General features: G+C 37.7%; 1 protein-coding gene across 4 annotated transcripts; it reads right to left on the minus strand.

The window, feature by feature from the left end:
- Nucleotides 1-24,505, minus strand: LOC108147947 (mucin-4). Of its 4 annotated transcripts, none has more exons than XM_041710186.1 (12): nt 24,403-24,505; nt 14,891-16,828; nt 11,121-11,269; nt 7,515-7,678; nt 6,428-6,700; nt 6,253-6,349; nt 5,373-5,500; nt 4,354-4,496; nt 3,186-3,308; nt 1,849-1,951; nt 1,522-1,703; nt 1-584 (listed from the first exon to the last, which is right to left on the minus strand). In XM_041710186.1, the coding sequence occupies exons 2-12, from the start codon at nt 16,721-16,723 to the stop codon at nt 189-191; spliced, it is 3,591 nt and encodes a 1,196-aa protein (XP_041566120.1). In that variant the 5' UTR covers nt 16,724-16,828; nt 24,403-24,505; the 3' UTR covers nt 1-188. The 4 variants fall into 4 exon arrangements, with proteins under 4 accessions (XP_041566120.1, XP_041566119.1, XP_017130220.1 ...); XM_041710185.1 differs by having other exon boundaries at nt 1,849-1,960; XM_017274731.2 differs by lacking the exon at nt 24,403-24,505 and adding an exon at nt 23,452-23,628 and having other exon boundaries at nt 1,849-1,960.

The following is a 24,505-nucleotide window of genomic DNA, read 5'->3' on the forward strand; positions in this document are numbered from 1 at the left end:
TTCACACATGTCTTTTAGTTTATTATTATCGGTTACTGTTCAATATTTGAAATATTCAACGAGTAGCATCAAAGATAATTACAAAATCACACCCAAAACCCAACCCAATATATTTTCTCCACTCACTCCAGTTTGTGTGGGGTGAATTTGACTGACCATCCGCCGCTGCTGCCGTTATTATCCAAGTCTCACTGTATCAACGGTGAGTGCTGTGAGTTCTCGCTAAAGTCCACCGTGTAGTACATGTCGTTCTCGAGATTCATGGCCAGGTGCCGTTGAAATGGTCGCTCCTGCAGCTGGCCACCCAGCGTGGTCTGCGTTTGCGGCTGTCCTGGCAGATGCCTTGTGACCTGCTGACCCCCGCCTCCAGCTGTCACGCCCCTCGGCCCTGCCGCGGGCGCCACATTATTGGCACCACTGCCCGCGGCCGTCGCATTCGCGGCACCCTTTCCACTCAGCCAGTGTTTGTTCAGCTTGCCCTGCATTTTTGGCCGGCGACTGAAGCCCAGAATGGGTATAAGCGAGGTGGAACGTGTCGAGAATTTCCGATACGTCTGATTGACCTTGCAGTGACAAATGGTGACCTGCAACGGAGAGAAATGTGCACGAGGGGTTAGGTAAATGGTTATGGATTGGATTGGTGAGTAATGGTCTTCGTGGTTGCCAAAAAGCAAGTTATTTGCTTGAAACTGTAAGCTAAAGTCCAGCCAACTATAACTTAAAAGTGCATTCAAGCTAACTCTCTTACATATATCAAAATTATTTTATTTATCAGTTTATCAAAAGCCAAAACAATATTATTTTAAATTTTTGACAAGGCGAAATGTCTCAAATTTCCATAAAAATTACTCATACGTCACGCATGCCGGCTAAATAGTATACAGAACAATTTTTCTCCTACTTTTAACATTGTCAACTTATTGACACGTTCAAATGACAGAAAATATAAAAACAACATTATCAACAAATTTTTATTGGTAAAAAAAAAAGTAATAAACTTTGAATACCCTCATTTAGTTTTTTTCCTAAAATATATTCTTGTGTGCCTTAACTGCACTTACGTTTGGTAAGAGTAGAACCTAACGCTTTTCTAAAAACTATATAATAAATCAAATATGTAGTCAGAATAAAAATCTAAACTTTGCTCACTAAATAACCGAATTGAAACTTTCGACATTAACCTGTCCAATGCAGGACCTTTATAGGCTTGCATTAATTTAGCAGGGGAGCGCAAACTGAATCGCTTTCCGGGTCCAATAAATTGGCATGGACTCGGCTCTCCACTTGAAGGAGCACACATTGTGAACGAACGGACACCAATTGTATAAATTTGCATCCACTTTAAGCCCCGGGTCCAGGCGATTGGGTAACTTTCGGTTAAAGCCGTCGACTGCAGCTCGAACCATTTTGCTGAACATCGAAATGAATATGCAATGCCATTTCTCGCGCACTTTGCATAACCGCAGAGTACAATTTCCCCCATGGTTTGGGATTTTTGGGGGGCAGGATCCAGGAACTTACCACAACGGCAACGATGAAAATGGCGGCTGCCAGGACTCCAGCCGCAAAATATGCATTATGCAATTCAATGGGACTCTTAAGCACAACCGATGAACCGAAAGTTTTGTCATTAAAATTTCTAGCGTTGGCATCGTCCACAATAAATTCGCTGGAACTAACGACCGTCTCCACCACAAACTCATCTGCGGAAAAAGGCCGGAAAAGAAGAAACAGGCGCAAAAAAGTTAGATAGTCGCCGAGGGAAACATATTTTTTGCTGGCCACGCCGATGGCCCTAATCAAGTTAATGACTTTGGGGTATTTTAGGGGACCAAAAGCGCAACTCACCTTCGCACATGGTTCCCGTGTAGCCGGGGCGACAGGCGCAGTAGAAGCTATCGCCGCTGGACCAACAAGTGCCGCCGTGGGTGCAGGGATTCACGTTGCATTGCTGGAAGTACTGAAAGTCATCAACGCATTGGTGGTGGATTGAGTAGAAAATACCCCATAAAACGTACACCCAAAAAAAAAAAAAATAATTGAAAAGCCATTTAGACTCTAACCAAATTTCCCAATTTGCAATACATTACTTTGTTTATATTTTAGAAATATTAATTTTTTTTAACCAAGTTCATAATATTTATTTAACTGAGCAAGTACCTTAAATGTTTATATGTTAAATGTTAATTCAAACTATTCACCACAAAGTTTTTTGCATATAAAAATTAATTTTCGTGCAAATTATTTTTCTTAATTGTTTCTACCTTTTGGTCTAGATTTTTATAAAGTTATGACGGTATAAAGTTATGTTATTTAAAACAAAGCCGCTTAAATGGTTTTCAAGTTCCAAAGGCCAGAAAACAATCTTTATAGCTATAAATATACATTTGTAATCGTAAAAGGAAAAATATTTTTGTTTTATATCTATGTCGCTGCTGGAAACTGCGGAAACTGCTATCATTTAACCACACCCAACTAGCAATTAGAATGGAGGAGCTGCCTCTAATTTTCCCCTACTTTTCGGGTCGGTTGTGTGTGCCTGGCATGTAGAATGTAATTAATTTTGCTGCCTTCGCCAACAGGAGCCACGAGCCACTGGCTGCCGCAATTTCCAGCCGCGGTCTGCACCAGCCACGCCCCCTTCAATGCCCCACCGCCCTCTTGTATATAATGACAGTGTTCTGGGGATCCTTGGGTCCTTGGAAGCAGTCGCGGTTAGTCAGCGTGTCCATCATTTTCACAAAGCTTTAATTATGGCGCCTTGACGCTTAATTTATGTACATTTTGTTAAGTTTTATTCCAGCGCCACGCAAATTATCAAGTTCATTGAGCGTTTATTAAAATTCTTTTTTGTCGCGGCGGGGCTAACTCAATTTATGAACTAAGTTTTGCCTGAATGGAAATTGATTTGCAATGCTAAACAAGCAGAAAACTTCTACACGGAATATCAATTTCAAACACACAGCACAGCACACAGACAATTCATTTGAGGTCGACAAGGCGAAGTCATAAATCAGTTTTAAAATGCACACAGCAATTGTGTATGCAGTTGGCCAGGAAAATTGGCTACAATTATGCCGCTGCGAACAATCTGTGGCTAAATGCTGCAACATTTTTGCCTGCCAAAAGGAACTCCCGAAAACAGAAACAAAGTCCGAAACATGACTGCATAAATCATGACTTACCGTTCGTGGCATTTGATTACAATCCGGTCCGTTGCGACCTCCTGGGCATTCGCAGCTGAAATCATTTCCATGATCAATACAGCGATGTCCTTCGGGGCAAGGCTTGTTGGCGCAGAAATCAACCTAGAAGAGCACACACAACAGATGAGGAAAAAAAAAGACGGGCACGGGCACAAATCAAAGCATATTGTGGCGGTAGAGTCGGAATAGAGAGCTCTGAAACTTCATTACGTATTCAAAAATGTATTTGCCCCAGCATTCGTATCCGAAGGACATGCTCCCTCCCATACGAAACCCCAATTCATATATATATATAGAGAAAGGAAAGAGGAGCAAATTAAATCAATATCCATTCATGTTCCACAGACAACTGCAGAATGGCTGGAGAAGTCCTTCGACTTTCTCATCGGGGAATTGTCGCGGGATTTGTTTTCAATACAAAATATTGATTATCCTGGGGAGCGAGGAATCAACTAATGGGCACTCTTGGGATTCGTTTTTCATTGCACAATTTCAAGTCATGATTTTTCACACTTCATGGGTTGCTTCGTAAATATCTTAAGTGTCCAAACATCAATTGTTGAAAAGCATACTTCTTATAAATCGGCTTAACAATATGCGAGCACTGTGATTATTTTATTTAAATTTTTAATTTTAAATAAGACATTTGTGTTATTTTCAAGTACTTTTTGTTATTAATTTTTATTAGAGATTTTTTAATTTAAATTTTTAAATTGCTGTTTTTAAAATTGTATTATATTTTTTTGTAAATTTAGAAGAACAAATAATTGCCACACTGATAAGAATAGTCTTTTCTTTCGCTGGACGGAATATAAACTGTGCAGATGGCAACGGCAATAACCTCTAATTATAAATTTTGGGTCCATTGTGTTTTACAATTTATGTGTGCCTAATATCCTAAACATAAATAAGAGACAAAAAAGCGACATTTAAACATTAAAGAAGGATGTAGAAGAAACGTTTACCCTAAGTAAATTTATTAGTTTTGAAATAATTCGTTATAAAACATTTGAATGGAGGCAGGACTTTCTGCATTTTGATATGAATTTTGTTCAGTTTTTGTTAAGGTATTTTCAGATTCGTCCTCGTTCTCGTTCTCGCCCAAAGTGCTACACCATTTTACATTTATTTGGCATTGTTCACTCACCTTAATTTGGCAACGGTTGCCGCTGTAGCCCTTCGTGCAGCGACACTCGTAGCTGCCAATGTGATCGATGCACTCGCCGCCATTCTGACACGGATTCGATTCGCATTCATTATACTCGAAGTTGCACAGTTCGCCGGCGAATCCTGTGAGACAGGATCCAAAGAATAAAAGGGGAGAAAAAACAGGAGACAGAAAACGGGGGAGCAGTTCAATAGGTTGTGGGTAATGTAAATGTGCAAAGTAAATGAAATGGAAATTTCAATGGGAAATGGGAAGTGCTTTGGCTGGGCGACGACAGACTGCGACGGAGCCGCACTGTCTCGACTTCCCGGAATTGCCTTCGTCTCTGTCTCAGTGATTTCTTATTCCTTATTTTTTATACCTTTACTTTCATTGTGATTGACTGCGATTTATGCAAATTGTGTTTGTGCCAATGAAATAATTTATGAGCTGGCTGTGATGTAGATTTTTGATTTGCGCAAATTTCAATTCAATTGTAAAAACGAAATTTGATTGCCTTTAAAGTACGTGCAGTTTTTGGCGGAAGTCAGCTTTTACTACAGTTTATTTGCAAAGATTAAATATATTGAAGTCCGTTAAATTTCTTAAGAAAACAAATTAAATTTAATTTTTGAAAGAAGAAACATTTTTTATGTTAGATAATTTTTGTGTTTAATAATAACTACCCAACTCTTTGTGCTCTAGATAAAGGTAATTATTTAGGTAATTTTTTGAACTGGAAAAGGTGGGATAATAATCTCTCTGTTGAAATTTAATTTCAGCTTTAACTTTAAATTTTAAGCCCCTAGAAATAGCAATAGCAATGGAAGTACAAATTCAATTACAAATATCCAATATATAAAAGATCACGGCTAAAGCCAACAATCGTTGTGTGAAATTTCCACAATGATAACTCACAAAATATTGGCATTATGGGAGCGATTTCGCCGAGCGAATCAACAAAAGAATGAAGGCAATTTGCGTTTATTTGGCTGGAATTGTTGGCCGCATTTACTCACCTGGCTGGCAAAAGCACCGGAACCCGTCCTCCTGGTCCACGCAAATACCGTGAACACACGGCGAGGACTCGCATTCATTCAGGCTGTGCTGGCACAGAGGTCCTGTGAACCCCGGCGAACAATCGCAGCTGCAGGGCGCCGAAAAGGGGTGAGGGGGTTAATACGGTTGGGAATAACGTTGGACAACAAAGAAAAAATGAAATGCAGGAATTTTTGAACATGCGACAAAAGTCAACATTTATGAGCAAACACAGACGGCAACGGCTAGACAAAACCGCAAAACAATGGCCAGGATAATTGAATGAAAGCTGCTGCTGGTGGCCCTCCTTCAACTGAATGTGTACTCTGCACTCAAACTGAATATGATTGCTGGATTTTCCAGGAACTGTGTTATCTTTAGTTAAAAAAAAACCTTTGTTTGTAATTTTAGGTGATGAAGAGCAATATTTCTTTTGAATTCTATACGTTGCTTTGATCATTTTTCTCGCATTTTATATACATATATATCTTTTCAATTTAATACTTTGTTTTAAACATAACTTTAGCGTTTTTAATATGGTAAATTCTCAATTTTTTTATGATTGGCATTTCAATTAGAAATCCTTTTTAACTTATGTGATTTTTATTTTAATTTGAAATTTTTAACTAAATATAGGGGGCATATTATATATTATATTTCTATCTGAAATTTTAATTATTAATTAAATAACTGTTGTGTACCTATAATAAATTATATTTTTGTAATGGAATTTCAGGTTTTCAAGGTTGTTTAGCATATGTTCTTGAATGCCTATTTTTTCTGAGTGTATCTAAGCCAGCTCATGCTCCTCTGTCTGCTATTTCTGTTCTTCCTTTCATCTTTTGTTTGCCTTGGACTCACCGAAAGTGCGTGGAGTTGCCCACACAGCTGCCGCCATTCATGCACTCGGCGGGATTGCAGGGATCCGACTCGTATTGACAGTTCTTGCCCGCATATCCTGCGAAGACGGAGTGGTTGGGGAATGGATATTAATAGCGTTACCACTAATGAGGGCACTAGGTGCTAATGACCCTACCGTACGGACAGAGGCACTGGTACGAGTTGCCCTCGTGACCCTGCGACAAGTCCACGCAGATGCCATTGTTGGTGCAGGGACTCGGATTGCAGGCGTCGATCTCCTCGCAATGGGGTCCGGCGAAGCCACTGCAGCACTGGCACTCGTACTCCTCCATCCCGGCATTCGAGTAGCACACTCCCTTGCCGGAACAATCGGCGTTGTCGCCGCAATTGTCGGTTTTCGTGGTCACCTTCAGGCGCACACACTGCGCTCCCCACAGCTCGGACACCACTGTAGGAGCAGACAACGAAAAACGAAAAAAGAACACCGGAAAGGTTTCGTATTAATTAAGGCAACACCGAAGGCTGCGGGGCCACATTGCGAAAAAAGTAAACATTTTTAATAGGCCAAACGGGAACCACAAACAGGGGAAAAATTGCTCCCCAAAGGCGGCATCCTCTGACAGGAGTTGGAATTGATACCGCATAGATGAAGATGGAATACCCTAGCTGGGGGACGAGATAGCTGATAGCTCTTCGGGGAGCATTTTAGTTAAGTATTCAACAAGATGATATTTTCTGTGGCTAGGCACAGTGGAAAGGATAAGAATGCCTCCAATGCCAACTTTGATTTAACTGTTTTAAATTACTAAATAGGGATTTCTTAAAAATTAATTATTAATACATTTACTAACAGAATGAGCTGAGTTTATTTTCTCTTTATGTTAAAACAACATATTAGTTGTTAAATCTATTTGTAACATTTGTGTAACATTTCTCTAGAGGAAGAACCAAAATTGAATTTTAAAACCGGGAATACTAAATGCTTAAGCAAGAATATAAGTGCTTTTGTGCTTAAGTACTTAAACTCAATACTTACAAAACTTATTTTTAAGGCATAAAGTAAAATAGCTAAATATATTTTATTTTTCATATCTTTGTAGCTCAAACATTAGAATGAACGCTAAGCAGAATGATCTAATTAAGACCCCTCTTCATTGACTAACTAACCGAATTTCGCGTGTCCCCAAACCAAGCCCACCGCAAAGTTAGTGAGAGTACATCCCGCCGGCGGTAAGTTCGTCTACCGTCTACCGACTACTCACCAATTAGCAGGTTAACTCCCTCGGTGAGGTCCTTATCGTACAGTGTTACCAGCTTCCTGCCGTCGACCACCAGCGGCGTGATATCCAGCAGGACGCCCTCGGTAACGTCGCAGTGTTCGTGGCCGGAACGAGTTACCTGGTACACCTGTGTGGCATGTACCGCGCTGCTCGTTGACGTTTATTGGCCCAGAATCCAGGTGAGAATGAAGCGGCAAAAAAATAGATATACACAAATATATATATATGTATATAAATTTATAGTGAGTGAGGCAGGCAAGTTAAATGGCTTCTGTTTGCTTGCTTAAGTTATAAATATGACCAAAGACGTCAGCAGAGCGAACTTAGTCCTTGTTCTGCTTGTATATGTGCTTAATTAATTGAAATTTATTTATAAGCAGTGGCTCTCTCTCGCTTGCCTTGTTCTAGCGGAAATTAAATAGCACAAAAACGGAAATTAAATTAGTCGAGGCTGGTTGGCTGCCTCGGAAAAAGGGTTTATTCTTGGGTCAAGGGATTTCCCTATAACTTCTATGTTGCAAGGCGGTTCTTGCGGTTACTTTTTGCGTGGGGTTTTTTGGTATATGAGTAGATTTTAATGGACTGAAAATTGGCAAGCCAGAGGCTTAAACTTCATTTTTGGGTAATTATTTGCTAGAACAAACTTTATTCTATCTAAAATATGATTTAAATTGTACGTTAAACTTTTAAGTTATAGAACGTTTTTCAAAATTTAAAAAAGGGAGAACACTTTCATCTAGGGCCATCGTGTTTAACTTTGTACTTCCCCTGTAAAGGCAAAAACATAGACACAAACATAGGGAGACACCTCATATAGTATCCAAGTTTGCAATTTTTCTTCAGCACGTACTCGAGTTGGCGGGATGAAAAAAAAATGGAAAACTTGTTAGAAAACTGCGAGCCCGGAAAGTTTTCACTACCTCGAGTTTTCCCAATCTATTTGCTACCCACTCGCTTTTCCCTGGCTTCGCCGTAGTATTATTATTTGTTGCTATTGCATTTGTTAACTTGGCTGGCACACACACATACCTCCTCACACACACACACCCCCATATTAAATCGATAATAAAAACTTTTTTGACATCTCATTTTCATAGTTGGCGGGAACTTTTCTCTGCGAACCCTGCGCTCAATTGTACGCCATACTTCGCATCACTTTCACTCCTCAACTAACTCGATTGTTTGCGGTCTTATTTTGCCTTTGCCCCAAAGGAAAGTTACAAAATCGCAACTTATGCCAGGCATTTCGAGTTGCCACAGCCGCGGGCTGAACTGAATAAAAAGAGGAAAAATATATGGGGAAAAGCGTAAAATTTCCAACGCTGCGGCAGTCGCGTTTGATGTCTGCCCCAAAAAGTTCGACAAATGAATTTTAATTTTTCTTGCCCTTTCCTTTTCGGGGGTGAAAAACTTTCGTGATGGGTGGCGGCGGCATCTATCAAGCGATAAGATAAGAACCAGCCGCCGAGAGCTAAATTAAAAAGAGCAAAAAATGTGTGTGCAGCAGCCGGGGTAAAAATGATAGCAAAAACCGAGAGAAACGTGATAATTGCCATGGCAAAAAGGGTCAGCCAGCTGTGGTGTGTGTACGTCCAGCCCAATGACAAATGGTCAACAACTAGGACTACACATAGGCAAAATGTTAACATTAAATTTGGCATTAATTCTATGGGTATCTTATTACTGTGATTTTATTGGTTGGTTTATTTTAAAATAAGTTTAACACATCATGTTGATTAAAAAAGCCTCTTAAATTATTGAAATTTAACTTGAAACTAATTAAGTGTGTTATCATATCGAAGTAGAGGGACTTATTGCTTTAGGTTTAGTTTAAAATAGACCAACATTCCTTGTTTATTTAATAAACTTTTTCTTTGTATTTATTTTTGTAAGAAAGCAAATACTAAGTTGATTGTGTCATTTATTTATATCGGCTTAAAATTCTATTATTATTTGTTTGCCCTGAAATTAAATTGCCTGCTTGAGGAGCATTAATAACCATTTAATATACTTTGTATGATTCAAATTACATTTAAGTTAATATGTTATTAATCATATTAATATATATAAAGGGAATGCATTAAAACATTTCAAGCTTTTTGCCTACTTAAGTGGCATTAACAACAGTTTGTATATCCCGGGTATGATTAAAATTTCAATTAGGGTAAAAGCATGAAAAATATTTAAATAAACATATTAATGTATTAAAAAGGGATATTTTTCCCTGTGCTCGGACAACTGGGTGCCATCGCATTTATATGCGCAGTTTGTAAAGGGGATTTTTGTACGGCATTATAAAATAAACAAAAAACCGAAATAAAAATTTGCGAACAGAAGTAAAGAGAAAGGTCAAAAAAGAGAGTTAGACAGCTACTGCGAAGTAAGGGAAAACAATTTAATAAACTGTAAAAGGGGCATGATAATGGCAAAACGTGTCTGGGACCAGTAACTATTCCCCTTGTCATCTTTTTCCCTAGCAGACGTGCTGAAGAAAAATCAATAAAGGTCCTTAATGTACGTTATTATATAATAAGCCTCCGAACAAACACGTTTCAGTGCGCATTAAGGCGCTTAACTGAAAATAAAAACAAAAAATAGCTTAGCTCACACCCACACCCGCACACACACGACCTGCCAACTAGGTGTAAAAATAAAGGAGTGATTTTATTTATTTTTTTTTTTGTTCGGTGTGAGTTTAGGGGAATCCCCCATTTTTCTACGGAGCTCAGGTGTCTGGTGAAAGGGTCGCTACATGATGAGCTCAATGATGAGGCAGCAGTTGCTGTTGCTGCCGTGATGTGGATGTTGCTGCCGTGCTGTTGCTGTTGCTATTGCTGCTGTTGATGATGTTGCTGATGGCACATAATGACAGTTTTTTTGCCGGGACCCCAAGTCACTAGCTTTGATCAACTACATACATCACTGCCAGCCGTCAGGTTAACTTCGCTTTGCAAGCAACGTTTGCAACAAGTAATGGCAGCAAAAAATGGGGATTATGTAATTGAATCCCTTACCTAAGGTAAATTGATACTTTTGGTGTTTGTACAAAAAAATAAAAGAAAACTTGAGTTGCCATGGTTGTTAAAAAAATATATGCCATTATGTGTAAGTCTTTTTAAAGATTAGAAAAAGTTGACATTTTTTACGCCATCAAATCTTCTATATTTATAGCATACCCATTCAGTTTTCCCTTATTTCTTGTTGACCTGCATTGTATTTGTATTATCTCAAAAAAAAATAAATCCATGATCAATCATGAAAGTGGAAATAACTATTTTTTCCCCTTCAAAAACCTGTCACTGTCAAATGGCTTAAACAAAAAGTTTTGTGTGCACAGCTGTGAAAAACGTTGACACAATTACATTTTAAATTGTACTCATTTGTTAATTAATTAAAAATGAAGCACTCACAATAGAATTGTTCTATTATTACTGAGCCATCTATACATTTCCATAGTCTTTGTTTTGGCCAGGTTTTTGGTTTTGAGTTTCCATTAAATTGTTGAAGGGTTGTTCGTTCATTTAAAATAAGTTTCATGTTTACCATTTAATGGAAATTTCTTTTAATTTAAATTTCCTTGGCATTTACCTGCTTGTGTTGTTGGGCTCATGCGATGGATTTAACATGGCATCATTGATTTCCACAATTAAAATGTCGCCGGACTGGATTTCCGCCTCACCGCGCCAGGTTAAAACATTCGGTATGCAATGCTCATCCGGCCGACAATGCTCCGTGGTCTGAGGAAAAACAGATTGAGGTTGAAAATTGTTTATTAAACTCATCTCTATTCGCAGAAGTGGGACCCAAAAGGTTTTTTCCGTCTGGTGCGGTCTGACAGCCGGGCAAGACTGAATTATTTAGCAAGTTTTCTAATTTTACTTTTATAACATTGTCTACGGTCTAGCGAAGTCTGGTCCCTTTTAAGTCAGTTTAGTTTTGTGGTAAAAAGAAATTTACATAAGTAGTAACCCGAAGTTAATAAACTTCCAGTCAAAAGGTTCATTTTGGGTGGGTATTAGCAAAGTTTCTAACATATGCCCATATCCACTTGATGTTGCCAAATTTTTATTAATTTGGGTTAAGCCACATACATAAGCCGCCAGTTAGGCTCATCACAATCGGTATACAAATAAAAAGAAATAATCCACAAGCAAAAAAACTGGACTTTGCGGTCATCCCTGCCCTTTTTTATGTGCTATGTGTTTCAATGTCCAGCAATTTTAGCATATTTTTGCGCAATTTGAAGCGGTTTAGTTTGCCTGTCGCTTTTTTATGCCGCTTTGTACTGTTCGGGAGGGGATTTGTCAGAGCTCCAAATTTATGGCATTTTAATGGCCGGTCTCTACGCACATAAAAATCTACATTGTATGTTGGTCAGCTCGAAAAAAGCTGCATATTTACATCTAAAAAGGGCATGTTTTCCCATTGGGGAATGGCCAAGTTTTGGGTCACATAGAATTTCATGCGTGTTTTGTGGTCAGCTCCTTTTTTTATGAACACCGCAATTGGTAATAGCATAAATTTCCATTTTTATTTGTCGTATATATTTAAAAGTTTCTGTTTGTTGTCTGAGTTTACTTGGAAAACATACAATTTGTTGAAATTAAAACCACAAACAACAAAATTCACGCTTGGAATAATTTAAATGGCTTGTATTTGAGCTTTTGAAACTTGGTGAAAATTGTTTTAAGTTCTAAAGCCAGCTACTTAAATTGTTTTTATTTTCTAGAGTGCCTTCAAAACAATGCACTCAATCATTAACATAAGCTTCTAACGAAAAAACTAAAAAAAAAAACTTTCAACTAGACTTAAATGAATTAAAAAGTAGCTAAATAAAAAGCGAGAGAGAGAGAGAAGAAATGGACGAACAATTCCATCAAAACGAGACCCAAAACAACAAACGACAGAATAAACAAATTCAGTTGAAAAATGTTTTCACTGACCTCCCCAGCACAAAAAAAAATGTGAAGAAATGCCTTTACCTTTTATGCAAAAATTGTTTTCTTTAATTGTTTTCTTTTTTTGTGTACCTGGTCGTTGGGAAAAGTGCCTCGAATTTTCCAAGGATGCCAGCATTAATTTTATGCAAGGTAAACATTATGCCAATGCTTAATGTATATGTATTTTGCTTTCAGGTGGCCCAGAGTTTGCATAATGCTGCAGTGCTTCTTAATTAAATTCATGGCCGAGCTGCCATTGAGCATTTGCTGACCAAAAAGTAAACATTAAATCAATTTCGTTGCCTTCTTTGCTCTGCTCCATTTTTCTCACCAACAAAGGAAACGAATCTAGACCAAAACAAGCCTTCAAATGGTCATCAAATTTAATGGTATTTTGGTTTGAAAATACATACACACACATTCATAGACTGCCTGGCCGAATGTTAATTAAACATTTGGTGTTCAGTCATTTAGTCAAAGGTTTCTGCTCAAAAATAAAACACACACACATAACTCCAGCTGCCGATGAAAAGGGTGAACGAAACTTTCTATGAAATGAATTTAAATATTTGCCAAAAGGGGCAGCAGCAGCTGTGATTTGGCCAGGCAAATGGCTTGATTTACGTCAATATAAACAGGACATGAAAGGGATATGCATAGAATGTGCAGAACGGAAAACTGACTCCGAACTGAAGCCCTGGGTTCGCAGATGGAATTTGCCAGATGAGCTCCGGTCGGAGTCCCTTGTCTAGTTTATTCGTGATTTAACATCAAATGCGATTTAATAAAGAAATGGACAGCCCTTTTCTCAACTGAGCAGACAGTGCGTTTCGAATATGGTGTAATATTAAATGCTGAATTTAATTATACTAAAATGAATAGTTTTTATAGCTTATATTAAACTATGATCAAATATTAAAAGCTGAATTAAATTATGATAAATTAAACAGTAATATCATCCTAATAAATAGAAACTGTAATTTTAATAATCACTTATGTTAGTTTATTAGTACTTTTTGTAACAAATAAATATTTTAAAAATATTTTAATTTAATTATTTGCTCCTATTGGAAATATTTTATTTTTGGCAAGCACTTACACCTGTCTTCGCTGAAACCTACACATCCGAACCGGACTGTAAGCATGCCCTCAGGCATTGTCCTTTTTTGCATTAGGACGGAGGAGAAACCTTCAGGTTTTCGGTAAACTTGTTTGGGGTCTTCTATCCGCTCTGTTTTCTGTACACACATGCTGCTAAGGAAATGGCCAAATAGAATGACGATCAATAATTTCCCTTTGTTGGCCAACTTATCGGTGGATTAAATTTGCAGGGTTCGTTTCGTTGAATCCTTTTTTCGATGTCCTTTTCTTGTCTAGTGAACTGTTTCCGTCAATGTTAACTCCAAATGTGCTTGTGATTTATTTATGTGACTCCGGCCGACATTGATTTCCTTGGGTTGCCGAATTGTCTCAGCTCTAAAAGGTTTTCAATTAGCCGAGCAAACAGTTTTAACAAGTTTCTGTTGTTCGAAGGGAAATTGGATATCGAATGTCGGCTGTCTGCTGTCGTTGGCAAAGTTAAAGAATTTGTGGATTGTTTTTCGTGGCTGCCTCTGTGAACTCAATCCCCAATCAATCTTTTGCAAAGAGCTTCGGCGACTTCATTAGGGATTCTCGTTTCCGTTTGGCTAATCCGTAGGTTCATAGATCCCGAAAACTAAGCTTTCTCCATACTAATTAGCCGTCAGCAGGCGTATTATGTAAATGGAGTCCGTTAGTCAGACGCCCACTTCCCTTTCCCTCTTTTTGTCCGGGGCTTTATCCCTTAACCACCAGCTAATTGCTTAACCCGCTTACTCGAATAACACGCATTCGCCGTGTGCTCTCATTCCATTCAATTGTTAAGCTGTCTTTTATTCCGCTTCCTGTGTGTCCCTTTGTCTGCCTAATGATAAGAACTTAATAAGGCCTCAATTGTTTTGATAACAGGCGACAAGAGAAAGCCCTAAACGCAGTACATCTGAAGATATTTTGGTGGTTGAACTACGGTAAAGTCAGTTTATTACTTATAAATAAAATAATATTATATAATAAAAATATTACTTATAAATAATAAATTAAATATAAAATCAACTTAATAACATCAATTTTTGTTCAATATAAAGCAGCAATTTATCAATTTATTTTTCTAGTTACCAAATAGTTTTTCGATTGGACTTTAAAAGTATAAGGGTGGATTTGAAAAATCCTCATTATGACTCATTAATACGTAAATAAACACAGCTCGTTTATTTATTAGGTCAAAATGTTTACTCAAACCTAAATAAGTTTAAAATAGACTAGCCCAATGTTGTTTATATAGAACAAGGGATTATGAATTAGTAAATATTTAGTACATATTTTTTCGAGTGTACTCACCACAATGGGCAGCAGCAGTTCGTGGGTCTCATTGCCTCGCCACAGATGCGAATCCTGCGGCACTGGGGGGATCTCGCACTCGAGCGAATTGATTTTCTCCTGCAGGCGACTCAGGATGCGCGGCCTGGCGATTGGCTTTGAGGCGGTCTTAGTGGGATTAGCTGGCGGATAGGATGGCGGATGGGAGCGGGTTCGAGTGCGAGTCCTGGCGGTGGCCAGCAGTGTGGCCGTCGTGGTGGTCGATGTGGATGTCGATGATGGGGATTCCCCGGCAGATGTCGTCTTGTCACTGGACTTTGGCGGCGGTGTCAAGGCCTTCAGCAATAATTTGGCACGCTTAAGCTGCTTTTGATATTTTCCACTAGTTGTTGTTGAACTGCCACTAGTTGTTGTTGTTGTTGTTGTTGTTGTTGTTGTTGCTGTCGTTGTTGTTGTAGCTGACTCAGTAGCAGTTGTAGTTATTGTTGTGGGACTGCTGGTGGCTCCACTGGCTGTACTTGTGGTTGGGTTAAAAGTTTGCCCTTCGGGCGTCACGTTCAAGTTTGTTGTGGCCCGAGTTGTATCCTCCGCTGACTTTATCGGACTGCTGCCTTCAGCTTTGGCTGCTGCCTTCATTAACTTGCGCTTATTGTGCAGCAACATTTCGTTGTACAGCTCCTTGCTGTTGTAGAACTTTGTGGTGGAGAATTCGGGATGCGAGGCGGCTGGGGGATCGGCATCCTGTTGGAACTTGGTGTTGGCAAAGTCAATGTGCGGCATGGCCATCACATCGCTGGCACGATGTTGCATGGGAAACTCGAAGCTTTTCTTCACCCTTCGATCGATAAAAGTGTGGCCCGGATGTTGTCTGGTAGGCGAAATAGTTGTGCTAGTACTAGTACTAGTCCTTGGCCTAATGGTTGTAGTTTCATGCAGTTGAAATTTGCTCTCTATTTCGGTTATCAAATCATCTTGATCGGCCAGCAGTTTGCCCGTGAAATCAGCCGTGGTTCCTTGATTCGGTCTTACTGTACTGGGCTTCACTGTGGTAACAAACTTTTCCTGATTTATTTTGATTTTTTCCCTCACTTCATTCACCTCTGTATTGACCATCAAGTCCACCTCGTTGGGCATTAGATTTTGCTTGTACTCCTCGGCATTTTCGGGCTGTGTGAAAATGGTCCGCTGCTTGATTAACTCATCGTTGTCGTTTTGTATGATTGGCTGGAAATCGTCCAGCTTTAATGGATACAAATCCACTATATTCAGTTTACTGGCCGTGGGCTGCTGAGCCAGCATGGCATCGTATCGAGCGCGCTCCTCCTCATTCAAGTCGGCCAACGTTTCGGCTACTTGATATGAGGCAGCAGCCTGCATTTGAATTTGCAGCGGCGAGATGGTGGGTGTTAAATCCTCCCCATCCTCGTCCTCATTCTGATCCTGATCCATGGCTTCCGGTTGTTCAGTGGTTGTGGCCGTACCATCAACTGGCTTTTCGCTCAATTTAATGCGATGCAGTGCATCCCTAATGCCACCTATTTCAACCAAATCGGCTGCTGGCATTTTTTGGATGGTTGTCATTAGCTCGTCTTTTGGGCTTGCACCATTTTCCTCCAGCAAGGTTGTTGTTGCCCTGGCTGTTGTTGTACTAGTTGTGGCCGTGGTGGTGGGCGTGGCCGTTGAGGTTGACCCACCCACAGCGGAAATTTCACTCAATTCCTCCGTGGAAATTTTCAACTGCGTTCGGTTGCCTTTTGCCGTCAAGTCGTTTGTTATGGTTTCACTAGTTGTTGCTGTTGTTGCTGCTGCCGCCACCACCGCAATTACCAATGTAAAAATGCAGATTTTCCACATTTTTCTGACTTTGGGAATTTAACCTCTCACTGCTACAAATTTTTATTTTGATTTTCGCTGGCCTTTTCCTATTTTTATAAATATCCGTTCATGGCGCTTGCAAATCTGTAAATAGAAAAATACATTTTATTAGTGCGATTTATTTTTGGTTTCCCTTTTTTTTCGACCACAATCATCCATTTACCAGCACAAAATAACAAAACATGCTGGTCATATTTTATGTATACGCCCATTGCCAACTGACTTTCCGTTGTTTGGCTTTTCTGGCAAATACATTTGCATTTAATCGCATTTATTTTTTCAGCGGGTTTCGCTTTACAACATTTGTTTGCTCGTTTGAAAATCTGATGGCACAAATAGAATTTATGATGCCTGGCAACATATTAATTAAAAATCCATACACATATACATTATTTGCAGAAATTCCACACGCATTTCAGAATTTGCCAACAATAAACTGGTAAATTCACTTGTTCAGCGAAATTTTTGGCATCTCGAAAAAGATTATTTGCTCGATGAGTTGTGCGAAAGTATGCTACAAATTTTGTGTACTCGACACTTTGGAAATATTTTGGTAAATGTATATACAGTGCGAATGCTTTTGTCAGCTAATCAAATGACTTCCATTATACGGGTCGGCCATTCATAATTCATTGGTCAAATTGAACAAATGACAAAGTAGAATAACTTTTGCATGCAATTGAATTTGATGGCCTGATAAAAGGAAGACTGCAAATATATAGTATAATTGACAAAGCATTTCAAGGGCCACTGAAGCCCGAAATCAGTTGGGAATTCCAAGGAGACCCGATTGATTTGCGGCCCACCGAGCTTAACCCACTCTTGCCCCATCATTGGCCACTGCCACTGGCAGCTGACAACTCACAGTTGATTGCACCCAGTGGACTGAACAGGACACCCATTGAGCCAACTTGAGTGGAACTCGAGCTGGACATACATTCATGACTGGCTCTGTACCCGGTTTTCTCCCTTTCGCACGCTTATCTCCGCAGTTTGTCAACGCAACTAAAGACAGAGCGTCGCCCCATAATTTACTTGGGTGCACTGGGAGAAAATAAGCCTAAAAGGGTTACTAAATTTGAAATTGAAACAGTGAAAGTTATACAATTAATACTTTTGATAATTAAAAAATTTTAAATGATAACTTATTTTTTACAAAATTTTATTTTTTATTCCTTAAAAATATGTTTTTTTGCCTCTACATATTTTATATTGAATCTTTTTCTCATAGTGCGGCCTCATGTGTAGACGGGCATAATGTTGAATCCAGTTCAACAGTCGTTCGTTGTGGTACTTTATGTGCGACAGATTTATCAGGAAAAGCCATAATCCTGAAGAAGGGAGCGCTGCAAAGAGGGTTGGGGTGAAGATTTCTTGAGCTATTTATAGGCACATTTTTCCAGATTAAAGCAGTTTTGTGCTCGCTCTGCAAAATGGTTTCATATGACCAGTCCGAATGAGATGAGCCATCTTAGATATTCTGTTTGAATTTGGCATTTGCCGTAAGGCAACTGAAGTTTAACTGATGCTTAAACTAAATTGGCCAGAGAAAATGCTGATTAGGCGGTACAGTTAAGTGAAGAATTTCTTTTTGATTTATATAAATGTATATTATTTTATATATATTATGAAATTGATGTAGGCTTAAATTCTTTATAATTGAAGGCCCTTAAATAAAGGAACCAAACTATTAATTAATAACAATTCGTTTAATTGTAGTAAGCAAATTAAAATAAATATTGAAATTTCAAACAAATTATAATTTTATTACAAACATAATTATCTATTTAAAAAATTGTAATTTGAGTATTAAGTATTACAAAAATACTCAATAATTATCAAGCAAACCAACAGCAGCTTAAATGTTTTTAAATAAAAACTTTTCTTTTGCTTTAGTTAGTATCAAATAAAATATTTTACATAGCATGAATTATTTTTATTTCGTCGCATCAAACCACAATTTACTCTGCAAAAGCAACTGAACATGGGAAAGCCACTAAATATTTTAATGAAAAACTGTTTGCAAAGTTTTGTCAATATTAAATAAAATATCAAGCAATGTAGATACCATGGAAAATCATTAGTTTATTTCAACCCCAGCCCCAAAGGATTGCTCACGCATGTGATCCCATGCCGGATTCGGTTTTGCATCGTTGGCTGGCCATAAATCAAACCTAGTCGCACACAGTGGCGTCGAAAAGTTGCCTCCTGCAGTGCATGTGTAATGCCGGCTAAGTAGCTGTAAAATATATTGCAATTTGTTGCAGCTGTGCATCCTGTGGGTGTGCCCACCTCTCACCGCACACCACCCACATTTCGACATATCCTTGAGTGCCTCCCAGCAGGCATTCAATTAATTATTGTAATGACGAAATTAATTAAAACTCATCCAATTTGATGCTGTTGCGGCTGGGGCCATATTGAAAAGTATATTTATGTTCTGCGGTTTGTCAGGTAAAGGTCCAAATTACAATCAGCACTCCAAACGGATGTCAATTCAGTGTTTAAGTGGGGAGAAAGCACATTCTGATTGGGGGAAAAGTTAAGAGCATCAGGGACTTTTCCGGCACAAATAACTTAAGCACATTTCTTTGTTTGACTGGAAGCAGCAAGCAAAAACAAATCAAAATCCGCTTAGTTCCGGTTTCTCTGGCCCCTCGTATTTTTTTTTTAAATTTCTTCTTAAAGACAACTGAGCCCAACTTTTCACAACTCCTGAATCCCCTTACTCTCTGATTTTTCATCAACTTTTTGCGGTTGAACTGCATACACAGACATACACAAAAATATGAAAAAAAGAACCAGAAGAAGGATAACTGGGGAATATTTTCATATTTTCTTTGAGAAATGAATTCAAACAGCGCCATTGCCCTTTTTTTTTTGCTGACTAGTCTGCACTTCAAACGTTTTTTTCAAATATTTTTCTTTGAGAGCAATTGCTTCGTTTAATTAAGTTATGTTGAGGATGAAACGAAAAATATATAAATATGAAAAGAAAAATATATTTTAAGATTCTTAAAATATTTTTATGAAAAATAAATAACTATTTTAATATTCAATATTATCTTTTCTTATTTATTTATTATTTTCTAAAAATGTTAGTTTGTATAAAAAATTTTTCCTTTAATTAAATATTCTCTGTGGTAATATACAATTAGACCATAAATCACATATTTTTTAATGCAAACATGTTTATAAACAGCCGAAGTGTTTTTATATATTTTAAATACGTAAATATGCGCTTCTATAGGCAACAATTTAATTTGGTATTTTTCAACTAATATTTATGATTTAATAAAGCGATTAAGTTTAAAGCTGCCTTTTTAGCCTACAAAAACGTGGTATAAAATATTCAATTCTCTTTGATAAAGCTTATCTAAGTCCCCGGCATTTCTTTCTGCGAAAATTGTATATTCAAATAGAAAAACTCATTTCTGTAATCCGGAATGAGATCAACGTTCAGCCTTCCCCGAATGTTTCCTGTCATAAATCATGCTCACAAAGCTAATTCCCAAAATGAAACAAATCTTACGCCGGCTTACGAGCAAAGTAAAAATAAAAACACTTAAAATTTTCCCAATTTCCCAACTTAAGCTTACAATAAGAGGCAAGCGAAACTGGCAAATAAAAACGCTGGAGAGCAGTAAGGAAATAAATACACAAAAAATGAAATGGAGTAAGCCTGTAAAAGAGCGAAGTAGCAAAAACGTAGGGCGAAACACATAAATAAACACGTTCAATGGCAAATAAAAAATAAATCAAACATTTCACTTGGCACAGCCAAAAATAAATACAAATAACAACAAAAACGGGACATCAACAAAAATATTGTAGAAATGCTGGAATAATAAAAGTGAAAATGAAAAACAAATAAAAAAATGTGGGCAGTGGGGCGTGGCCCTCTATGTCTGGAAAAACTTTTCTGCCGCTTCTTCTTTGGCAAACAGTTGCAGCAGCCAAAGAAGAGGAGAAAAAACAAAAAAAAAATTTGAAAGAGCAAAATGTAAATAGAAATAAAAATGAAGCTTAATTTAAAATGCGACGAAGCATGGCACTCACACACAAAAAAGAAATCAGTAAAGTGTCTCGAACAAATATTACCTGGCACTCGTAAAGAAAAAAGTGTAGCATACTTTTTTGGGCTTTGGTAAAGTGAATATTTTAAGGTTTTAAACTTTGATGGCTCTAATATATATCAGATAAACTTAAAATTGTTTAATAAGTTGAATCGGAAACACAAAATTTGTATTTTTAAATTAGACACGGGCAAACTTTTAGAAATTGCTTTATTGCCGATAATACGATTTTTTAAGAGTACTTCAATTTTTAAGTCAAAGAGAATTTTTAAAGGTATTAAAATATCTTAGTGGACTCCAATTATTGACAGATTGACTGACGATATTTTTAAACAAATAGAATCGGAAACATCAAATTCTTGTTTTTAGTTTAGTAATGTCTGCCTTTTAAAATATAACTGTTAAACCAATTTTTGAATTGTTATATCACAGAGAACAAGTTTCTTCAAGAGTATTAAAATTTTATGAACGCTTTATACCCCTTAAATTTCCAAGTGCTGGGTATAAAAATACATATACACTGGGGCCATAAACAAGCGCTAATATCAACAGAGCTGAAAAAAGGCGATAGAGATGGGCTGCTGCAGATAAACATAGCGAAAAACATTTTTCGCTCTATGCAAAGCAACTTTTCTCCATTTTCTCTGTATATTTAGAAATGTGTGTTGTGTTTTTTTTGTAGCTTTCCTTTGGTCGCATTTTTGGGGTAACACACACATACACCCATACACACGCACACCAAAAAAAAGGCTAAGAGAAGAATTCTAAAACTCGCAACCGCAAAAACCAGTTCACTCCCCTGTTCTCCTAGACCAACTCCATCCACAAGTTTTTGGCCTGCTGGTGACGCTTTTTTGATAGCAGCCCAAGCAGAACCATCCCCCCTTTGATTCCCCTAAACAGGACCTTAAAACAAGGTGTGTCCTGGCACAGTGGTGAACGGAATGTTGGGAAACCAGTTTGCCTAATTGAAGTGTTGCCTCATTTACCAAAGAGTTGAGTGGAAATTGTTGAACTTCTTTCGAAAGAGATAAAATGAAGACAAAAATTAACTGATCGTAAAAATTTGGCAACATGGTCTTTATACACTTTGATCTTCTAGCTTAGCTGAATTTTTACTAAAAATTAATTTGTTTGAACTATTTTATCTTACTTTAATACATCAATAAATTTATCTAGGAGTTCTTAATAAAAAAAAATTTCACATCTATCTTACCCAAACTAAATATTTATAATGAACTTAATTTTAAAATTTTGCAAACTTTAGAAAACTTTTCCAAGCACTGGCCACAGTGCTCGTTTTGAAGATGGAAAAGGGGCGTAACCAGAAGGGGATTTTCAGGGGTTTTGGTGGCGCCCAACTCAAAGTGTTCGGTGCTGCGTTGTAAAGAACTCGCATTTATCTTTATTTTTATGCCACAAACACGCCGTCGTCTTGCTCAAAGCGAACGAGAGGGCGACAGGGCAGGGTTTTTAGTGCGAGGCGTATGGGGGTTATGGCGGAGTTAACTTTCGCACCCGCATCTTTGTGCCCCACCCCCTTCGCTACCCTCTTTGCAGCCCACTCCATCCAACGCCCAACCCCCTTTTCCTCGAGGGCAAAGCCAAAGCCAACATTAGCTGGGGCCACGTTGAAGGCGGCGAACGCATACAAATCACAGAGCAAAGAAGGTGCGAGTGCGAAAACAACACTCAAAAAATATTTAAGATAAATACCAGTACTTTTTAATTTTTAAAAAATGTTCTTAAAAGATCTTATTATATTCTGTAATTTTTCAGTGAAAAATGTACATCTAAAAAAATGTTTGTTACTGGACAGAATTTTTTTAAATGTGACAGAATACTGATTAACGTTGTTATTATTTGACAAACTATTACTTTTTTATTAAAAAATTAATATGATAATTAGTACAAATGGTAATAACAACAATACTTATTAGTTAGTGGCGTAGGGAGGAAAATAATATTACGTTTAAAAAATGATAGAACAATTTGTTTAACATGATATACATATATAAAGCTAAACTAATGTGCCTGTATTTATTGTATGAGAATATTTTTTATTGGTTTAATTGTAAAAACTAAGCATTTATAAAGCTTAAAATATTTTTTTTAACTTCTCCTTGACTTTTATAATTCACAAATGCCAATAAATTATTGTTTTAATATTTATTTACAAAATTTTTGTTCACGTTTTTAAAGTGTATAGAAAGAGGCTGGCCAGAAGGTTGTAGGTCGTTGGGGGTAGAGGGTATATGGTGGAGGGCTTAATCTCTTCAATCTAGTTTTTGCTATGTAAAGTGAAGCGCTTAAGGCCTCTCCTCATGGCGTGACAACATCAGCCAACCGCACACACATCCAGTGCCATACCATCAGTTGGAAAATCGAAGCTCTTGTGCGGCACTTGAAGCACTAAGCTAAGCTGGAAAAAAAGTGGACTTGGGAAAAGCGGGGAAAACCAGGGGAAAGCCAGGAGAAAACCAGGGAAAACCGAACAAGAAGGGGGGCCACAAGGAGCTAAGTAAAGTTCAAGTGCTGAAAGCCAGAAAATATCAGGCTTAAGCGGCGAGGACCTTGCACATCTGCCGGTAAACATTATTCAATGTAGTTTTTGAAAGCAAAATCACGTACAAACTTCGGCCGCAAGCTCCCTTTTATCCGCCGATTCGCGCCGTTGGCTTCACTTTTCGCTTTAATTTTAATTTCAAATTATTTGTTTGGGTTCACCGTTTTTCTTCGGCCTTGGCTTGTGGCTCTCTCTGTTTGCACTTTACCGATTTCCGTTTTTGTGTTTATTTTTGTTGTTAATTTCACTTTGTCGCTTTTTGTTTGTTTTTCATGAATTTTACTTTGTTTGCACTGTAAAGAGTTTTGTGGTTGACTTTTATGGAATGTTATCTTTTGGGTTGGTCAATGGAAAGCCCCCAAATGGGTGTACCTGCTTGGGCATACGGTTTCTAATTCCCCAAAGAATGTCTAACCCAAAAAAAAACATTCACCAGGAACATCTATATGTCTTTAGGTATTCATTTAACAGGTACGCTCTGTTAAAAATCATAATGGTAGTAAAACGTGTGCTTATAGCATAAACCATTTTATTTTTAAAACAATAAGTAAATCGTTAGGTAATGAATGAATAAGCGTTAATCACTCCATTAATTATAAAATATATAAAACAAGATTTGATAACACTGTATATTTAAGGCTTTAATTTACCTATTTTGTTTAGAACTATACTGCCTTTAAAGTAGTTTATCAACAGATTAAATGGATTAACTAATGAACTGAAAATAATCTACGCTCTTTATTTCATAAATTTGTATTCTCCATAAATATTTCAGGCACCCTCAAAGTGTATAAACACTCAAAGTGTATAAATATTTAAAGGTTGTTTATTTTATAAATAAAATCGCAAGCACAAAATATAAATATTTATTTTTTTTAGGTTTATTATAAACACTATTGTTGCCAATTACACTATACCAAATATTCCAAGCACTTGGCCAATCAAATTTAAACCCAAAAGCGACTCGAGCTCTTGAGTAGAATCATGATGATTTGGTTAGTCGGTTGTGAACTCACTTTAGTTTGCAAAACAATGTAAACACACTTCGACCGGGGGAAACCTTTTCTGGTTGCTATACGTTATTCCGATTCGAAATCGCGACCAACCGTAACGCTTCAA

Source organism: Drosophila elegans, unplaced genomic scaffold, assembly GCF_018152505.1.
Source record: "Drosophila elegans isolate 14027-0461.03 unplaced genomic scaffold, ASM1815250v1 contig_814, whole genome shotgun sequence".
NCBI lineage: Eukaryota > Metazoa > Arthropoda > Insecta > Diptera > Drosophilidae > Drosophila > Drosophila elegans.